Here is a 19,670-nt window from a genome sequence, read left to right as displayed (position 1 = left end):
GGAACTATGAAGGAATAACCTACCAAGTAAAATGCCAAGGATCCGATTTCAGTTATTCTATAGGGTATGCAGCCCTCAGGTGGACAAATAAAGTACTGCTTAGTGAAAAGCAGTGAACAAAAAGTCTATATGGACTTCAGTGTAACCTGTAATTTTCACAAGCATCATTTCAGGCCTACAAAGTATAAAACCAAATTTACACTCAAGTTCCTGTTCACAGATCTTGGTCTGATCAGCTCTGCATATTGCATTTGTAGAAATGCATAAAGATCCTTCAAGGTGTCCTCTGAACTAAACTGAACTTTGAGAGTCACCTCGATTCTTAATGTAGAAAGTAAAATTTCAGCTGCTGTCTAATACCAAATGCCATATGTTGCCACCTTCATTAGATATGGCATGACCACACATGGGGCTGATGTGGAATTAGAATTATGATTGAAGAACTGCCAATTTCACATCTATTAATGTACTCTTTCATAATATCCAGAGCCAAACTCTTTTCATACCAATCATACACTTAAAAAAACAAAAAAAAAAAAACAAAAACAATGTTTTGTTAACCTGTATGTGTATATGTACATGAATATATGGTGGAAGTAAAATATAGCAGGAAAGAAAAGTACTTTCTAAATTGAAGTTTAAGCATGAACTTGAAGATATTAAGTAAATTCTACATTTGTTCTCAATTCAAACATGTACAAATTATTGTTCTTGCTTAAAAATATTTATGATTGTTTCTCTTTAAAATGCATCATCTACAGTCATTAAATAGAAAACCTTGTCATAATTATTTGCAACTTCGTAAATTTCACATTTGCCTTTGCACGCTACTCATGCAAGGCAGCTTTATCTTAGCAGAAACTTTTCCCTATACTAAGGGTAATAAAGTGTTAAGTATGAGTAAATGCATTAATTCGTTTGCTTTATTTTAGAAAAAAAAACTTTCTACATCCAATTGAAACATTAAATCCAAAAAAAGTTAACACTACTGGAATGAAACCGTTGGATCAACGCAAACAAACGCCTTTGCATATTTTTTATTTTTGCTCATTTCAAGTGCACTTTGCCCATTTCAGTGTTACCCTCTGTTCTGCAACCTGATTGAACTTCAGACTCCTCTGGATGAGCACTAGGCCAGTGCAGGGAAATCCTCTGGATCGTCTGGGTTTGGAGCCTTAGGAAACAAAATAATTAAGCCCCAAACCACTTCTAAAGGCATAGTCTCTCATACAACATTAATATTCAACATTTAGTTTCAATACTTAACTTGCAAAGTACTTTTCAACTACAAGCCTTTCATTTCACAGGGCTGTGTATTGGTTGCATCAGAAATGAATGCCCCAAACAATACTAACTTACTACTTCATATTTTTGTGGAGGAGATCTCTGGGATGGCATGGAAGGTGCCACACGTCCACGACCACCTCTCCCACCACGAGAGGGCCGAGTCAGGCTGCCAAAGTTGATTTCCAGCTGACGTGTGATGTCATTGGCTGGGCGGCGGAAACCCACATCCTCATCAATGACATGTTGTTTCTAAAAAGAATGATGCGAAATGTATATACAGTAGCAGTTCAAAAGTTATGAAATGAATCCCTCCAAAAGTTACAGGAACTTTCTTGCTGGAAAGAAAATAGCCTACACAGCACAAGTTTTGTAAGAGCCGATCTGTTTCTACCAAAAGACGTAGACCAGAGCCCGGCTCCACCTAATTCTGTACCCATTAAAATGCTCCAATAAAATGATAACACATTAAAAACAGATTAAAATCTGTATGATTGAGATCTGCATTCAGCAAATGACTCCTTACCTCAAGGAATTTGGACTTATGGATCACCACGGCCTTGGATGGCATAGCGGAGTCTGGCTTACGGATATTTAGCTCTGCCTTGGGCCTGCTTTGCTCCTGTAGGGTCTTCCACTCATCCAGTGTCATTTCTATGGCAACCTCAATCGCATTCTCAATCTCAGAAGGCCTGCAGGAGACAAGCAAGCATACAAAACTATCCATTACAAACCATGAGCAGTTCTAAATTTATGAAGTCAAATAATTGTATTCGCTGTCAGGCATCATGTGCATTACAAGATATTCCCTACAGCTGTGCAAAATGGACCTGTTTTCTCCATCAGCCTCTTCAGTCTCGGGGGTCTCATCGGTTTCGCCCACCTCTTCACTTGGTGTCGCCTCTTTAATTTCACTACAGGACAAGGAAAATGACAACCATTTCAAATAAGACAGATCAAGGTAATAACTTAATCCAAACCAGTGAGATCAGATATAAGTTTAAAACCTAGTATAAAAAGTAACGCCACCTTATATGGTCTCTCATAGAACCCCAGTTCCGAGATCCACTACCACCACGCTTCTCTTCAGAGCGGACACTCCTGATATAAAGGAAAGTCTCATTTACTATCAGAAGTTGTGCACAGAAAATGCTGGACTTAAAATACAAAGCAAGATGTTAAACAAGGATTTTGCATCCCTATAGAATTTCCTTCATGCCCATTCACACCGCCAGCGACATCGCGCAACACTATCCAATTCAGTTTCAATAAGTGCAGAGCGACTTCTGGAGACACTAGCTGCAATGACATTTGGTGACAAGTCGCAGAGGTGAGCAAGACAAAGTTGAGAAAATTTTAACTTTATGCAACTGAAGAGCAACATTAGCCTAGTTTCAATCCACTTTTCACGCCATTTTGTTATCGACAAAGCGAAAATAAATTTGCCATCTTCTGCCCATTTCCATTCAAATTATATTTTATCGATAATGTTGTGAATGACGTCATGCCTAAAAAAAACACTTTGTTGCATAAGTTTCGGTTTATCGCAAAATAAATCCTATGTCCCTATATTTGTTTCCCTCCGAAGTTTTAGTAAAATGAGGAGAGTATGGAGACCGTTCATTGAAATTAGACAGCTAACAGTCATTTTAATTTCACATGATAGGACTGTAATATTGGTCCTTATGTCGCAACTGTCGCAGGTTGGCATCGGTTCCGACCCGAAAGCGAATCATCATGGCCCTATTCAAGCTGGCAACTTGCACAAAGTAGTGGGGGAAATTTTTGGTCTCGGTATAAGGACCATACGTCGATGTGTATATGCTGTGTGCACAGCAATTAACAAAACTATATTGATGCGGTGTAATATCAGGGTTTACATACGATACATTCCTGATATTCAACAGACTATTTTGAACAATCATCTAAAGCATCCCATCACAACTGCATTGTATCCCGCCTATTTGTCCAGCAACTTTTAATGACCAACTGAACTTGATTGCATTATGATGCTTAACGTAATTTTAGATGACAATTTACATTTTCCTTAGCAAATGTGATCCGATGGAAAGAGGGTTAGATTTAAAATATTTAAAAAAGTTTTATGTTCAAAAGCTCGTTTTCTGTAAGTGAACTCATTGGAAAAATTGTTCTGATAGTTTCGGTTCTTGAAGTGTACTTTTTCTCATTCTACAAAACAAAGGAAGGCTAGTTTTAGTTTGTGTAAAGAAAAAGGTAATAATATAGGCCTAATAATAGTAATTATTTTATTAAATGCTTTATTCATTTGGTAGGCTACTTTAACAGAATTTTGCCTGCATTTTTAAAACAAAAGCAAAAATCAATAATTTTATAGAATTGGGTTATATGTTAGTGTTCCAAAAAAGCAAACTGAAGCTTTTCTCCTAGTATTGTGTATTTATTTTTAATTTAAAACATCTTTGTGCACAGAAATTATATGTTTTATATATTGTGGGCTAATTCCATTACTGCCATCTATTATTTTGTATGGTGTGGAAAAGCAACTTTAATAAATAAACGGATGGCTACCGTGATTAATCACAAACAGCGGCTATAAATGTTCTCTGTGTACTTGTCGATGTGCATGATATGAGATATTTGTGTTGCACTCCTGGAAGTGTCATGTTTGCAGCATCAGATCTATATGCCGTTAAGATCAATCCATAATCACGTACAATAAATTGGCTTTCAAGGATGTGTACCTTGTTGTAATGATTAAAGTCCAACGATTGGGGTAAATTATGTCCCATGAGACTATATTTTTGCGTTAAATGAAAATTCTCTCAACAAAGAGTGTTTCCAAACCAGTTTAATCGTAACATTTTTAAGTATCGACAGAGTTTATGCCCTAGAGTTAAACAGGAAAATATGTAGACACTTGTGAAATGTTTTTAATAATTAGCATTTCCATCAGCTATATTTTAATGCGCTAAAACTTTTTCAGCAAAACATCCTTGGATGGATTAGTCATTTATGTCATTTATGATTACCAATGAGAGAAGACAGTGGAACTCGAGTCATCCTTCTTCAAGCAGTGAGTGTGCGAGACACTCAAAAGTACCCAAGACGGAAAAGTTAATTTTCTGTGAGAGAGTTCACTGTTCTGTATCATTTAGCTGTAACATATACATTAATATAGCCTAATAAAAAATATGCATGGAAACCATGTCGGCATACCGAGTGAGTTTGATTCATGTTCATGATATGCATAAAGCACTGCTGCGGATTATTTAAAAACACTCACGTTCGGTCACTGCCACTACGTCTTTCAAACTCCCTCTTTCCTCTCTGATCAAATCCATCACTGGATCTTGGATATCCTGGGCCCCTGGCTCCATGTCCTCTTCCTGTACCTCTTCCTCTACCAGCCCTATCCAACACATCATCCACAGGCCTACAGAGAGGAAGATAGATTAAGGCAAATGTACATTAATTCAGGCAGGATTATAAATAAAAGACAAGTCAATTTATTAGTATTGAATAGATCTTTACCTCTCAACTGAAAAACTGAGGGGGGTGTCACCATAGTGTTTGCGCTCCAAAGTTCCACGTCTCTCTACTCGCTCCTCAACCTCCCCACGAGCAAGACACACTTGGGCTACAAATATATTTGGATTAAAATACATACAACAAAGAGATCTACAAATTATTTAATGAGATAGGTCAAACAAAATTAAAATGGTCTTCCATTTTATCACCCTCACGTTTTTCCAAACCCATTTTACTTTTTTTCCCCTCCATGATAGGGAGCCTCTGTCACCATTCACTTTCATTGTATGGAGAACAATAATTATGCAATGAAAATTAATGATGAGGGAAGCTAACATTCTGCAAAAAAAAAAAAGAAAAAAAAATCTCCTTTTGTGTTCCACAAAGTCATACCTGTCTGCATGCAGAAGTATCATACATTTTTTCTACACTCTACAAAACTGAAACATTTATTTTACTCACCCTTATGTTCCAAACCAAACAAAATTCTCCAGTAGAACACAAAAGGAGATGCTAGGCAGAATATTAAGTGTATCAAGACAATGGTTTACTTAATAAATGAAAAAAAAAAAGGTGACTTTTCGACAGTTGTGTGTGTGTGTGTGTGTGTGTGTGTGTGTGTGTGTGTGTGTGTGTGTGTGTACAATATATAAGATGGGGAGCAATGGAATACATGTAACAGGATTACGTAAAATATAAAATATAAGTAACTGTATTCCACTTAATCATTGGTAATTAGAATATAGTTACATTCAAAATGTATTTTGATTACTAAAGAGATTACTTTGCATTTTATTGTAATTTGTTTCATTTCATATTTAGTCCTGTCAGATGGAAAACATTTATACATACAATTGATTTGATCCAAAGTGTATTTGAACAGCTGTGAAACACTTTCTTATGATGCGTTACATTCATACAAGCAGACTGAAGTTTGAAGCAGAAGAATTAAAAATAAAAAAAAATAAAAAGGTTTAAGTCAGATTTATGCCAAACTAAAATGCCATTTCACATGCATGTTACCAGGCACGATCATATTATTTTTTTCCAAGAAAATTCACGTTAGATCAAATTATTTTTCTAGCAAGACCTTTAATATTAAGGCAAAAATCGTATTCTTGATCATTTTTGAACAATTTGATCTTGTTTTAAAAGCAACACTGCGCAAGATATTTACGTGTTCAGATAATGTATTTTTAACAAGTGTATTTAGTCTTGCTGTACTGGCAGATTTTTTACAGGCAAAACAAGAAAAAAAAAAAAATCTAACGGAATACGTTACAAATGACATTACAGTATTCTGTAGTGGAATACATTTCAGAAGTTACCCTCCCAACCCTGTGTGTGTGTGTGTGTGTGTGTGTGTGTGTGTGTGTGTGTGTGTGTGTGTGTGTGTGTGTATATGTGTAATATAATAAAAGTAAACAGACAGATTTAAACAATTACCTGATTAAATGTTAATGGTTAATTATCAAACACATGTTTGTTTGTTTTAACCCACCTTGTCCATCTCCAACTGCGCGAAAAACATTTTGTCTGTCCCTTTGAGTCTCCTTTTTTCCCGTTTTCGTCGTGGTAGTTTTCTTTTGCTCCTCTTTCTTTTTCTTTTGCCGTTTTTCCACCTTTGCCGCATTTAAGATGTCAGACGGGTCAGTCTCATCATCGAGCAGATGTCCGAAACGATTAGTCACGGCGCATCCATATTGCTCATCAGGAATCCCCGCCACTAACTCCTTCATCTTTCTTGATTATTTCAGGCACAGAAAAATAACCTACTTAGAAACGACTTTCGATTATCAAAGGATCGCAAATATCGCAATTACCGCAGAACAAGGTTCTGCTTATCCCCTAAATAGACAAAAAGTTTGCGTTACAATGCGCCCATAGAGAACAGTAAATCTGGAGAACAAATGAACATAACCGTCAGTTGTGACGTTCAGCTAATTAGTTTCAGGTAAACTTATAAGCAGCAACTAGACTCCGCCCCGGAAGTCAGTTTTACTTTCAGAGTGCACTCATAAATATTAAGTTATGATTAACCAACCAAATTTATTTAAAATTAAAGGACTATTTCGGTTTCAATACAAGATATGCTCCAAAGAACAGCATTTGCTGCATCATTTTGATTTCCACAAAAATAATTTCGTCTGGTCTTTCCTTTCCATTAAAAAGCAAAAATCGAGGTTACAGTGAGGCACTTACAATGAAAGTGAATGGGACCAACTATTGGAGGGTTTGAAGACAGAAATGGGAAGCTTATCATTTTTTATAAAACCATGTATATTAATTATGTTAAAACTGTACTATTTGAGCTGTTACGTTGTTTAAATCTTCACTTTTATTGTCATTTTAGGGTTTGTTGACATTACAAAGTCATGGCAATGAAGCTGTAAAATTGGCTTTAACTTTACACAGAAAAGGATAGTAAGTGATTTTCTAACACTAAAATCATGTTAACATGACTATAGTTTATGTGTGGTGGCTATACTTTTGAAACAGTATTTTAACATCTATGTATGCATGTATTGGCCCCCATTCACTTCGATTGTAAGTGCCTCACTGTAAACCATATTTTTTTTTTTTTTTTTGAGGAGAAAGTCCAAATAAGTTTTGTGGTTGTCAATGTTATTCCACAAATGCCGTCGATTAAGCTTAACTTGTATTGAACCCAAAATATTTATTTTGGAATCTCTAAAGCCTAATCCATTTTATTGCCCCTATTTTGTGAGACTGCATATTTTTAAAAGATAATTTAGATAACAAAACATTTATACATCTATTATCATCCTATGATAAATGTATCATTGTGTATATTCCTGATATCTTGATGCCTTCCTCTATATACTGCCTGAGAAGGCAGCATTTTTCAGGATTTAACAGCCTTTAAATTTGACAAAAAGTATCGCTAACTACAATAAATATGCTTTAGTTAACATTAAATATCATAAACTATGTGGAGAAAAAGTATTGTTCATTGTTAGTTCATAAGTGTAGGGAACAAATACAACATTGTAAAGTGCCACCAAGATATCTTAAGGCCTAACTTTATAAGAGCTTTCCTGGTGGGAGAATAGCCTACTTTTGACACCCTAAAATCCTGCCTACATAGGCAGCTCACTAGGCTTTAGAAAATAACTTTAATAAAATACATTTTATGTGCCAGTGCCACCTAGTGTCAATTACAAAAGAGAGAAAAAAAAACAGAGGTGGTCCTTCATGGTGTTTATTGCATTCACACACAACCATTGATTCCAGTCTTTCTTTGAAAATATAATTGTTTACACCTTAAAAATGCAGAAGCATACAAAATCATTAAATTTTTCTTCCAGAAAAGACTCTACAGATCATTACCTATTAACATTACAATGCTATGCCTTACATTATCAATTTCACATAGCCCTGAACATATGATACATTACATGTAGTTCAGTGTATCCTTTTGTTTTGCAAAAAGGTAACTGGTACTGATGAATTTACATGGTGTATTTACATTTATGTTGTTTCAGGTTTCTCAGATCCACAAATGTCTTTCCACAGCTCTCACAACTGAATGATTTCATACCAGTGTGTACTCTCTGATGGGTCCTCAGATGTACAGCCTGATTGAACGTCTTACCACATACATCACAACCATAAGGTCTCTCCCCCGTATGGATTCTCATGTGCATTTGAATACTGCTTGCATACCCAAAGCTCTTTCCACATATGTCACAACTGTAAGGCTTTTCTTTTGTGTGAACCCTTTGGTGAACCATGAGAGCAGCTTGTGAATAGAATTTTTTTTGGCAATGATCACAACTGAACTTCTTCAGCAAAGGACTGACTAGTCTTTCATGATGCTTCTCTCCTGTATGTACAAGCATGTGTTGATTAAGAGAACTGGGGAAGATGAAAGCCTTATTACATATTGAACAGACACAATCTCTTCTTCCTATGTGAATGATTCGCTTGTGCCTTTTCATGTAGTCCGAACTGGTAAATCCCTTTCCACAAACATCACAAAGAAACGGTTTGCTCGAAGTGTGTTTGTGCGTGTGAATTTTTAGAGCATACGCTGTGGTGTACCTCTTCAAACATATAGAACAACCATACAGCTTCACTCCTGTGTGACCTGCTCGGTGTCTGTTGAGATTTCCAGAGGTGGCAAACTTCTTGTTGCATATGTCACACACATATCGCTTTTCCCTCGTATGCACGAGCATATGCGCTTGCAAATGTTTATGAGCGCTGAATCGCTTGTCGCAGAGTTCACATCCAAATTCGTATGTTTTCTCAATGTGACTCTTCTGGTGATTTTTCAGATATCGCTCACAACTATAAAATGCACCACATATCTCGCAGCAGTACGGCTTCACTCCAGTGTGCAGCGTTTGGTGATCAAGCATGTTTTGTTTAATTTTGAACTGTTTGTCACATACAGGGCATTTGTAGAGCTTTTCCAGTGCTCTGCACCTGTGTCTACTGAATGAACGCTTGCCAGGAAAAATCTTCTTACAGTTTAGGCATGTAACTGTCTTCTCTGCTGTGTGCAGATGCTTGTGCTTCTCCAGAGCGGCCTGAAATACGAATGACTTGGAACATATATCACATTTGAATAACTCAGCCCCAGTGTGTGTTGCTACATGTCTGATGAGGCAGCTCCTCATGGTAAAACGCTTATCACAGTAGGAACACTTGTAATGTTTAACGTGAGCTCGAACATGGTTAATGAACTTCCACCTTAGTTCAAAACACTTCCCGCAGGTTTTGCATTGGAACAAACCATCATTTGATTGCTTAATTATATCCGTGTTGGAGGTGATGTTAGGCTGATTGTTGGTGTTCTCAATGATAATATTTAAACCTTGCACAAGTGATTCGTTTCCATTCTGACTGGTTTCAAAGACATCATAAGATTCGTCTTCGTAGTTATTCTGGAGAACGCCTGTTAGGATAAGAACAGAGTATGTTTCAGAAAAACTCAATTGAAAAGGTAACTGTTGATTATTATAATTAGTGTAATACAAATATTGGAAGAAATGTCTTTAAAGGTGCACTCAGTAATTATTCCCTCATTTTAAAAAGTTTTACTGATAAAAATGATAAGAAATTTTGAAAAATATATACACTGACATGAGATGATAAGTCAAATCAGTGGTCTAATACACCAACAATTTGGCAATATCACCGCCTACTTCACAGATTGAAGTCGTGGCAAAAAGACTGGTGTGAACAGTAAACCAAACCTGAAGTTAGAAGGCCCAACAGTCTTCAAAAAGTTAGCATTACCTTTTAATTATCTGGTTAAGCTAAATGAAATGTCATGCTGCACTGTTGGCTGTCAAAATCGCAATGTGCAAAATAGAGAGTGTCACTTTTATCAGATTCCGTCAACAGAACTGACTAGACTGAAGAGATATTTTCCAACTCACAGGCCATGGCTTTGCAGCAAACATATTTTTACAGATATGTTATTAGCTCATATCATTATAATACTAGTATCATAGGTGAATTACTGACCAGGTCAATGGGGCCAGTGCCCAAGTGTTCCTACTCCCATAAATATATTAATTAAAAATGTCTCCTGAGATATATCACAGGTCTCTGTGACAGCTGTAGAATTTGTTAAAAGCAAACAAAAATGTGACTGTGTACCGCAACATTAACGCTTTTCATCTGTTAATCATTTTGCTTGTTCTCATAGTGTTATATTTGAAGCGGAGAATTGAGGATATGATTCATGTTTTTCCGTTGAGGGTGCTAATGTGACACTGTTGAATTTGACTGCCATAGGAACAAACAACGGTGCTCTTTTGATCGTTTTGGTCTCAAAATTATCTTTGGAAGGTGGGATTTTGGAGGGGGTGTGGCTAATTAAACAGCTCAGTCACGTGAAAGCTTCATAATGCTAAAATCACTTACAGCACTTTTAAAGGGCTTGTGTAAAAGTTTTGACAGCTGAGGTTTGAAAGTATGAAAATTCCAAAACACACTCGTAGCTCATTTAAATATTCTGTCAGTATTATGTAGTATAGGGGATTTTTGGACACATTGAATAGGCTTAAATTACGCCTTAGCAGGGTTTTTTGATGGAAGAATAATAATGATAGGCAAGCTGTAGGGTCATCTCCAAAAAATAACCAAATGACCACTATTTCTGAGCCCCACACCATTCAGCCCTTCAAAGCTCTTACAAAGGAGTGTAAAGTCTTTGAAGAAAAGAGGGTGTAGGGATGTAGGGATGGATACCGTCTCTTTAAGAACAGTGGCTGTTCAGCAAACGTGTTTTGGTTGAGTGGGGTCTTTACCACATTTGTGTTGTTTTAATTAATCTGACTATAATTAACATAACTGGTATTAAAAGAGACTTAAATCAATGAAAATCAATTGTGTAGATCTCATCTGGTCCCAGAGACCTTGCTAGTCATAATCCGGCCCTGAATAGTTTAGCTAAGAATATCTTTATTTATAATGGCTGTCATACTTTTGCTTAATCGATGATTATAACTAGCTGTGTTACTAGAAATAGTGTACCCAAACCTAGCTCGCTTCGAAACTAAAGGCACATTTTTGTCTATATTTTCATTTATAATTGGTTATTACCCATGCTGCTAGCTGTCAGTATAAAGTCCAAGCGAACTGCCAAATCAGGCACAACGTTAACAAAAAATTTACTGAGTGCACCTTTAAGCATGGCATTGTCATCCATATGTCTTACGTTGAGTGGTCACTTCAATTGTTTCCAGGGATGGATTGACAGCATCACATGTTTTGAGCTGCACAATGAATTCTTCATGTTCAAACTCAATATTCAACTCCGGAGTTGTGTGAAATCTCTGGTGTTTCATTAAGCATTTCATCATTTTGAAAGTACTCCCACATGTTAGACAATTAAAAGGTCTTTCTTTGTGTAAAGCATTGTGAATGTCCAACAAGGCCATGTCATTGAAAGATATTCCACAGGAGTCACAAATTAAAGGCTCCTGCCTCTCTTCTGCAGCCACATTTGTGCTTGTAGAAGGTTGGCTTTCACCTGAACTCCCCAACAGAATTACTGCCTGCGCAAAGGAAATCTGTTGGTACTGATTATTTGCTGCATGTCCAGAGTCAACATCATGATGGTCTGTTTCCACTTCAACATTGTTTGTTTCAGGTTCCAAAGGCACACTGTTTTCAGGCTCAAATGATGCTGTTTCACCATCTGTGAGAACACAGAGATGTTAAATCATTAATACACACACAGTGGGATCCAAAAGTCTGAAACCACAATGAAAAGCTGTCTCAAATGCCTTATTATTATTATTATTATACAATGGTTACAACATAATAAAGTAAAAAGCTGCATTTAATTTTATTAAGCAAGATATCGAATAACAAGCAAAAATATTCAAATACTGTTTAGGGAGGCAAGGTAGTCATTAAAAAAATAATTTATGACCACATGTCTATTCATCAGATTGGCAAGATGCTGGCTGTCAGCATTGTAAGGGCAGATATCTGGAGCAACAGCTTTTAGTCATCTGTTTTTATGAATCCATCTCTACCAAATACAAATAAATAAATAACCATAGTTACATTTTGAGATCTTTGGAAAGCTTACTTATGCTGTCTGCCTATAAGTTCTATGTCTCAAACTCAAAATCTTGGATTTAAGTTAGTGATTAAGCATAAAGGCTTAAGTTACCATATGACTTGTCTTGTCTTGAAAGCTGCAACTTTGCTGTAGCTTCCAGAACTTGAGCTGTGATGCGATCATAAATCAGCTTTACCATGGTCTCTACAGTTGCTTTACTCAACATCTCCATGAATGTTGCAAACTCCTTCTGAAAAGCAAAACAGATTGTTAGATGACTCGTTGATTGCATGAACCAATTGAAAATATCTGCATGACAATTACATGCTTTTATTCGATTTACACTTTTGCCTATATTCTATTCTATTGTTTTATTATCTGTGTGTTCAGTCAAAACACCTACAATGTGGCATATTAAATATATGGTCACATCTTATTACCAAAACAGAAGGCCTAATATGCAACCCCAGTTAACACATGTACTTTGTTTCTATCTATTCTATTATGTATTAGAAAATGATTATTTATGCTGTGCCTCATTATGATGCAATAATTTACATTTATGCGAAACGGTATTTACAAGACAAGCAACAGTTCACCAACTTATAGCCAGAAGCTTGTTATAAAAAGTAATTTACATTGCATACATTTTTCTGCGCTAGAACTTACAGTTTTGGCTTGATTCGCCTGCTTAAGATTGTTTTTGTTCACAGCTCCGCCCTTTTTGCTGAGCAATTGCTCTGATAAGACAGTGAAGTCAGAGAGATGTCTGCTCAACTCCGACACCACACTTTCAACTAAAACCCCCATAACGGAGGAAAGCAGCTCGTGGATTGCTGCCGTCATGGTAGGGGATGATTAGCCAGCACTTTAGGAGCAATGCATGATATAAATGCACGTACAAAGTTCCTTAGCTAGCCCGGGCCATTTTCTTCTTCTTCTTCTTCTTCTTCTTCTTGCTGTTTTACGGCGGTTTGCAAACCAACCATTTTCTTGTTTGAGGCGGGCAAAAAAAATAAAAACGGAAGCAAATGTGTCCCTCAAACCCAAATATCGGAAATGTATTTTGTCAAAACAATACTTCACCTACAGGATTGGAGTACGTAGTACGCTTTGCTCAAGTGATGAATCAACTCCACTGTAAACTGTCAAGATGTGAATGCTCCCTGTTTTTGTGATGTATATAATTTGTAATAATAATAAAATAAATAAATAAATAAATAAATAAAAACTGTTAAGATGTGATGATTTTTAAGTCAAAAGTCTGTTGTTTTCAAGTTTGAGCTTTCATTCTGTACTGGATGTATTAAACCTTCATAATGTAGTCCATATTAATTTGCATAATATTTTAAAAAAATCTTATACTGGATGATGTGTGTTCCTCTTGTACCGAATGTATTAACCCTTTAATCTCTGAATGTGTTTTTATAGATTTCCTGTTCTGTGGCATGACCAAAATTAACTTAGGTTAAAATAGGTTAATTGTTTGCTATAATTTTAAAGAAAAATTTCACAATTGTTGTGAACAACATAGAGTACGATAAATTATTAAATTCTCAGCATAATAAATCCTTGCTGAAAAATTAAATAAATAAAAATTTTACATTATATATCTCAGGGTGTAAATAAGCTCTGAAAAACTGCTTTTGTTTTGTTCCCAATCATGTCACCTGTAACTGATTAAAGATTTGTGTTGATACAACAAGGCAGTCACTTATTTCCAGGAGTTTCAGTACAGCGTAAAAATGTGACGTGGTAATGTAGGCGTTCTCCTAATTCAAAATTTGCATAGTTCATATGCACTTATATTGCAAACGGTAACAAAAATTATGTATCGTTACTCGTTCTTTACATTAAAATGCTACCGCATCTTTTACAAAATCATCTGCCTCTGTATCATAGTAAAACAACAAAAACATTTACCGATTTCCCTATTTTGTCTTAGATTCTCCATGGCTGTTCCATCAGTTTGCTGTCGCTGTTATGAAAAGCCCGCGATGAAAATTTGAAACGCCCGCGGAAAGAAGGCACTATAATGCACATGTGCGCTGACCTGAAATTTGTTTTATGTCATGGCCACGCCCCTTGTGCGTCGCTGTACTGAAACCCCTGTACTTTAGTGAATGCCGATACGGCAAAGCAATCGAAAAGCAATCAAAAGTTATAGCATTACAAATATAATTTGCGTCTAAAAACAAGTAAAACAACATATGACATGACTATTTGATCAGTTTGATGTTTTTATTGATTACAATAATATGTACAGTGCAAAATTATTAATAAATTATCAAAACAGAACTTCTGATTTCTCTGCAAATTTTAAAGCCCTTGTTCAATTATGGTGCATTGTAAATTACAGCTTCAAAGCTTTAAAACAACACAAATGTTGTGTTGGTCAAGGCTGTAGTTATTCATATTTTTATAATGATTATATATATATACTAAATCATGTAATATAATATAATATACTGCATTACTCCCCAGAAAATGTATTACAAGTTGTGAAGTTGAAAATTATGAATAAAAGAAAATATCTGGGGGATACAAATAATGTAATCCTATTTTGTGTAAAAATCATGAAATAACAATTTAATAATAGTAATAATAGTGGTGGTTGATATTTGTTTATTTGATGGAAACAAGACAAGAACATCTCGTGGAATTTGACAAAACATTATAGAATATAGTAATACTTCTAAGGAACTGAACTGAAGAATTTTTGTCTTCTGTTTTACAATAAACAAATGGTTCATACAAAACTACAAAATCTTGGTGACTTAAAAAACATATAAAGATAAAGACAACTCAGTCTATTTGTAAGTATAAATTATATCCGTTTTCCATAGAGACATTTGTTCCATTGTGGGTGACAGTGTTCACAAAGTATAAACTCAGTTATTTGTATATTCTGTCTCAGCTGCTTGGCGCTGTAGGCTCTGAGAAACAGGACTCTGTGGAGTGGAATTATTGACAGCAGGAGTGTACGCAATGGGAATCACTCTCTCATTACCGGTAGATGTAGCATCTTTAGGTGCTTGTATCTGTAGCTGGCCATTACGCAAAGCACAGGTCACTGCCTCTGAATTGATACCTTCAGGAAGGTCAAACTCTTGCCTGAATTCTTGGCATCTATACAAGTATGATCCCTTCCCATCATCTTGCTTCTTCTCTGTTTTGCCGCTCACCCGCAACTTCCTTCCCACTTGATTGACAGACAGCTCCTCAGGAGAAAAATCCTTTGTGTCTAATGTCAGTGCATAGTGAATTCCTTCCTTTCCAAGTTGGAATGAGATGGGTTTGAAAGTTGTCATGGGTGAAACATGGTCAATCTCATTGAAAATCCTTTGATGCAGGCATTCCATGAACTCCAGGTTGTGCCGCATCTCCTGCATGTGTCTCATCATTTCTTGTTCAATCTGAAAGAAAAGAGGTCTCGTCTCAGGCCAGAGACTGCGCACTGGCCAGTGGAAGTCCATGAATGGGCTGAGATAAGGTTGAAATGTGCTTGAGCAAAGCATCTTCACTGGATGTTTGGTGATGTGTTCAGCTGGTCGACACTTCTGAGCTTCTGCCCCAGTAAACAAGCCACGGTGCTTTTATATGCTGCCTCAGAATGTTCCAGTAACAGTCCTTTATTAGCACTGCAGTGTGTGTTAACCTGTAGAGGGCTGCTATGACAGAGCAGTTGCGGTCATATTCCAAAACAAGTATTTTTGTGATCCATCTGTTAAATACCAGAGAATTACATCATTGTTCTATTTACAGTGACCACTCTAGCTGTCTAATGGGTCTGAATTACTTTCTATTAACAGAAGAGGTTAATGCAAGAAGATAATACAAACTTTTCTATTCATCCTTTTTTGTGTGTGTGTGTGTTTTTTTTTTTTTTTTTTTGGGACTATAATAGGATATAACTCAATGAAAATAACAAAATAATATCCATTGGCAATAATAAATAAAATAGTGGGAATACACTCAATGGTTCAACTGGTGCGTCTCATTCAGAAGTGATCATACTTATGCCCTATTCCCTTCAAAGACTTAACCATCCACTGTGAGAGCTTTGAATGACTGAAAGGTATGGGGCTCTAAAAATTATGTTTATTCGGAACTCACCTTATAAGTCATTTTTATTGATGATTTTGATGACAGCAAGGCTATCCTGATTGTTCTTCTTTCGAAGTGCCCTTAAGAGGCTGATTTATCCCATTTGGAACACAGGGAATGACACATAGGCTGCCATGTTTTCTTTCTGTGTCAGAGCTTACATCATATTCTATCTGTCATGTTTAAATTTAACTTATGAGCATTCCAACATACTTTCTAATCCAGCAGGATTCTGAAACTACACTTCCTGAAATAGATTCATAAGTTCAACTCAAGTGGAATCAAATAGTATCCTAAAATGTTTGGACTTTCTAAATATTTTATCTATATACAAACAAATGGTATTGTTTGGTGGAGACTGATGCATAATATGTATTTAGGATGTATAATAAAATTAAGATTAACAGTGATCTATCTTTTCACACTTGTCAGTGGGGTTTTTTCTTACAGTACATAAAAGTGACATTTGCGACCAGTCACAGCACCAAACTGTAAACGTAGATTTTAAATACAAATTAAATGTTTGAAAATGTATATGTATATTATATCGCGATATTTTTGTCAACTGCCCTAATACTGTGTAGTGCCTGTTGTGTGAGGTAAGTCTGTAGAGTCTGCCTCTGATAAATCAGATCTGATCTCACAGCACTCTGACTTCCTCTCCTGTCAGAAGAAGATATTCATACAAACATGGTTCCTCCTGTACAAGTCTCCCCACTTATCAAGGTATGTTTAATATTTATCGAATATATCACCATAACCCTCAAGACACGTGTATTTTCTATTCAGACACGTATTTCACTCTTTGTTAGTTTACATCGGCGACCTTCATTTATCCTAAGTAAATAGTGCTAAATGTGTAGCCTAGCTTAGCTTAGCATAGTTTCCATTGGTCAGCCCATAGCCGTTGAGCTAATAGTGTTAGCCAGTTAGCTGCCTAAAGCAATGCAAGGTCAGTCAGTAATGCTAACTGCAAGTAATGTGCACGATGGTTTACATGACGTGCTGCATAGAAAGTTAACCAGTGAATGAACGTTTCAAGTATATTGTTTGTGAATAAACTATTTATTTGCATGCTATTGTCCAAGAGTTTGACCTTAGCTTGAGCTCATCTTGTTAACTTGTTATCCGAGGTCATGCTAGTGTTTTCACAGTGAAACAGTTTTTCTTTTATGTTCAGTGTTATTATATCTTATTATTTAGTAAAGAATTGTCTTTGTCCTTAGAAAGTTCGTCAGCAAACAAGCTAGCATTTTGACATGATATCATTCTCTTATTTCAGACAGCAAGATGGTCAGCCTTGCTGATTGGTTTAATCTATGGGAAACAGAGATATGGTACGTATTATGTATGGTGACATATTATTTTAAATACACTGGAGTTCACTTGTCTGAAACCACTACTAAAAGTTTTGCTATTTGCATTTTTCTAACTGAATAAAATTTAAAAAAAAAGAAAAGAAATACGTAGTAACTATTTGCACCCAGGTGTAAATATCACCTGCCACACAGGGTATATGCACCTCAATAAAGTATTGGAGACACAAATGTATGACAAACTTCATTTTAGGTGGTGTGGGGCATAACGCCAGTTAGATTGTGCCTTTTCGACCCGGGTTTGATTCTGCGTTTGTCACACACTTTTTTTTTCTTTTTTTTTTCTTCCCATCTTGTTTCCTGACTCCACTCTTACTATTGTCTTTAATACTACTTATAATAACACATAAAAATTATATAAAGGTAGTGTTAATATAGTAATACTGCAGTAGCAATGTCTTTTTAGTGGAAACCATAGATTTTATGCAATTAACCATGGTGTTTCTACAGTAATATGATCTTAATATAGTAACTATTTTTAATTTTGTGGTTACTTAGATTTTACTACAAAATACCATGGTGATACTGTGGTTATTGTAGTAAATCCATGATTAATTTGTGTAAAGGAAGGTAAGGATTAGGTTTAGGGGTAGGAGTTGGTGTAGTGTAACCGTGGGACTTTAAATAAACACAAACAAAGCTGCAGTGATGCCCCTATCCTGAATGTTATTATTTCATAAGGAGTGTAAATAGTATCTGACCCTATTTGCTCTGGGGTTTAAAGAGCATCTACCTAAAAAATTACAATTGTAAAATAGTTACAAATGATACTATCATCAGCAGAACTCTCTTTAAGTTAAAAGTTTAATTTTAAAATTAAACCACAAATTATATTATTTTAAAATGTTCCAAAGAGCACCATGTGTGCTTTAATGTGCTTCAATCTGACCTTTTGTAAAGTGGTCACTAAATTGCATATCTGAATAATAGCCTAGAAAGTGTACAGATTAGTAAGTATTGCTCATTCTTTTTATGTCATACTGTTTCTTTATTTTAAATTGGGCTAAATCCTTCAACTTGGTTTATTTTAGTTTATTATTTAAATTTGTATATAAATAAAGGTTTATTCAGTCATTTTTGTCTTTGTGTAATCTTGGACTTATGCTGCCTTCGCGTGCTATCAGAATTATCATAAATACGAGTTTTCCACTCGGAAGTTGCACATGAACGACCCTTCAAGTCGTAATTACGACTGGGAAACTTTGAGATAATTTTGATACCCGAGTTTCCAACATTGGAGGAGTCCTAAACTTTCAACATGGTGGGGGAGAGTGCAGTTTCTGTAGTGAAAATTCCATTATCGTCTGCAAGCTGAGTAATATGTTTTATGGTGTCAAAATAAAAGTTCCTCTAGAAATATATATGAATTAAAAACAATTCCGGCAACAAAGCACTTGAACGCGACATACTCGTGATTACCACTTCAGAAGTGGGAAGTAGTATAATTCCGATAGCACATGAATGCCATTGTAGAAATGTTGTATTCACAGTCAGCCATGATTAATTTAATCAATGAGTGAAAGTGTCAAATAACAGGACGGTTACTGAGATTGAGTAGTATTCGGTCATGTGATTCTAACAGCATTGTATGCCTTTTAACCCTTGTTGACATTTGCAGGCCTTTAATGTAAATTGCGCAGAATATCGGGGTGCCTTGTTTTCAAAGTTGTGTTGCAAAGTTGTGCTTCTAATGTATTTATTCAATCAAACTGCTCACTAGATTATCTAAAACCCATTGCTGCTGAAGAAAGGAGGGTTGAGGAGGAGGAGAAGAAAGTGAGGGAAGAGCAAGAGCGGATTTACAAACAACTTGCTGAAGGTCTGTAACCTCATCTATCACA

General features: G+C 35.9%; 3 protein-coding genes across 4 annotated transcripts; all 3 read right to left on the bottom strand.

The window, feature by feature from the left end:
* Window positions 1-1,055: 1,055 nt before the first annotated feature.
* Window positions 1,056-6,533, bottom strand: LOC127628258 (intracellular hyaluronan-binding protein 4-like). Its single transcript, XM_052105043.1, has 8 exons — window positions 6,296-6,533; window positions 4,798-4,897; window positions 4,550-4,699; window positions 2,314-2,385; window positions 2,115-2,198; window positions 1,811-1,976; window positions 1,360-1,536; window positions 1,056-1,174 (listed from the first exon to the last, which is right to left on the bottom strand). Exons 1-8 carry the CDS (start codon window positions 6,531-6,533, stop codon window positions 1,130-1,132), a joined length of 1,032 nt encoding a protein of 343 aa, XP_051961003.1. The 3' UTR covers window positions 1,056-1,129.
* A 1,474-nt stretch (window positions 6,534-8,007) lies between these two features.
* On the bottom strand, window positions 8,008-13,334 carry LOC127627977 (zinc finger protein 431-like). 2 transcript variants are annotated; one of them, XM_052104609.1, is made up of 4 exons: window positions 13,016-13,334; window positions 12,458-12,596; window positions 11,492-11,974; window positions 8,008-9,718 (listed from the first exon to the last, which is right to left on the bottom strand). In XM_052104609.1, the coding sequence occupies exons 1-4, from the start codon at window positions 13,190-13,192 to the stop codon at window positions 8,268-8,270; spliced, it is 2,250 nt and encodes a 749-aa protein (XP_051960569.1). In that variant the 5' UTR covers window positions 13,193-13,334; the 3' UTR covers window positions 8,008-8,267. The 2 variants fall into 2 exon arrangements, with proteins under 2 accessions (XP_051960569.1, XP_051960570.1); XM_052104610.1 differs by having other exon boundaries at window positions 13,249-13,332.
* A 1,318-nt stretch (window positions 13,335-14,652) lies between these two features.
* LOC127628018 (heat shock protein beta-11-like) lies at window positions 14,653-15,935 on the bottom strand. The gene has a single exon (XM_052104666.1). It carries the CDS (start codon window positions 15,862-15,864, stop codon window positions 15,238-15,240), a length of 627 nt encoding a protein of 208 aa, XP_051960626.1. The 5' UTR covers window positions 15,865-15,935; the 3' UTR covers window positions 14,653-15,237.
* Between the last annotated feature and the right edge of the window lie 3,735 nt (window positions 15,936-19,670).

Source organism: Xyrauchen texanus, chromosome 34 (genome assembly GCF_025860055.1).
Source record: "Xyrauchen texanus isolate HMW12.3.18 chromosome 34, RBS_HiC_50CHRs, whole genome shotgun sequence".
NCBI classification, from domain to species: Eukaryota; Metazoa; Chordata; class Actinopteri; order Cypriniformes; family Catostomidae; genus Xyrauchen; species Xyrauchen texanus.
Note: the sequence above shows the minus strand (reverse complement) of the source record. Positions and strands in the feature narration are given on the sequence as shown.

Bases quoted from the DNA above. Each gene is read 5' to 3' on its own strand.
- LOC127628258 (XM_052105043.1), bottom strand. From the start codon at position 6,533: ATGAAGGAGTTAGTGGCGGGGATTCCTGATGAGCAATATGGATGCGCC. The intron at 2,386-4,549 runs GTGAGTGTTTTT...CCTTTATATCAG, and splicing joins CGTAGTGGCAGTGACCGAAC to GAGTGTCCGCTCTGAAGAGA. The intron at 1,977-2,114 runs GTCCATTTTGCA...TGTCTCCTGCAG, and splicing joins GAGGCTGATGGAGAAAACAG to GCCTTCTGAGATTGAGAATG.
- LOC127628018 (XM_052104666.1), bottom strand. From the start codon at position 15,864: ATGCTTTGCTCAAGCACATTTCAACCTTATCTCAGCCCATTCATGGAC.
- LOC127627977 (XM_052104609.1), bottom strand. From the start codon at position 13,192: ATGACGGCAGCAATCCACGAGCTGCTTTCCTCCGTTATGGGGGTTTTA. The intron at 12,597-13,015 runs GTAAGTTCTAGC...TTTGCTTTTCAG, and splicing joins AGGCGAATCAAGCCAAAACT to AAGGAGTTTGCAACATTCAT. The intron at 11,975-12,457 runs GTAACTTAAGCC...GTGTTCTCACAG, and splicing joins AAGACAAGACAAGTCATATG to ATGGTGAAACAGCATCATTT.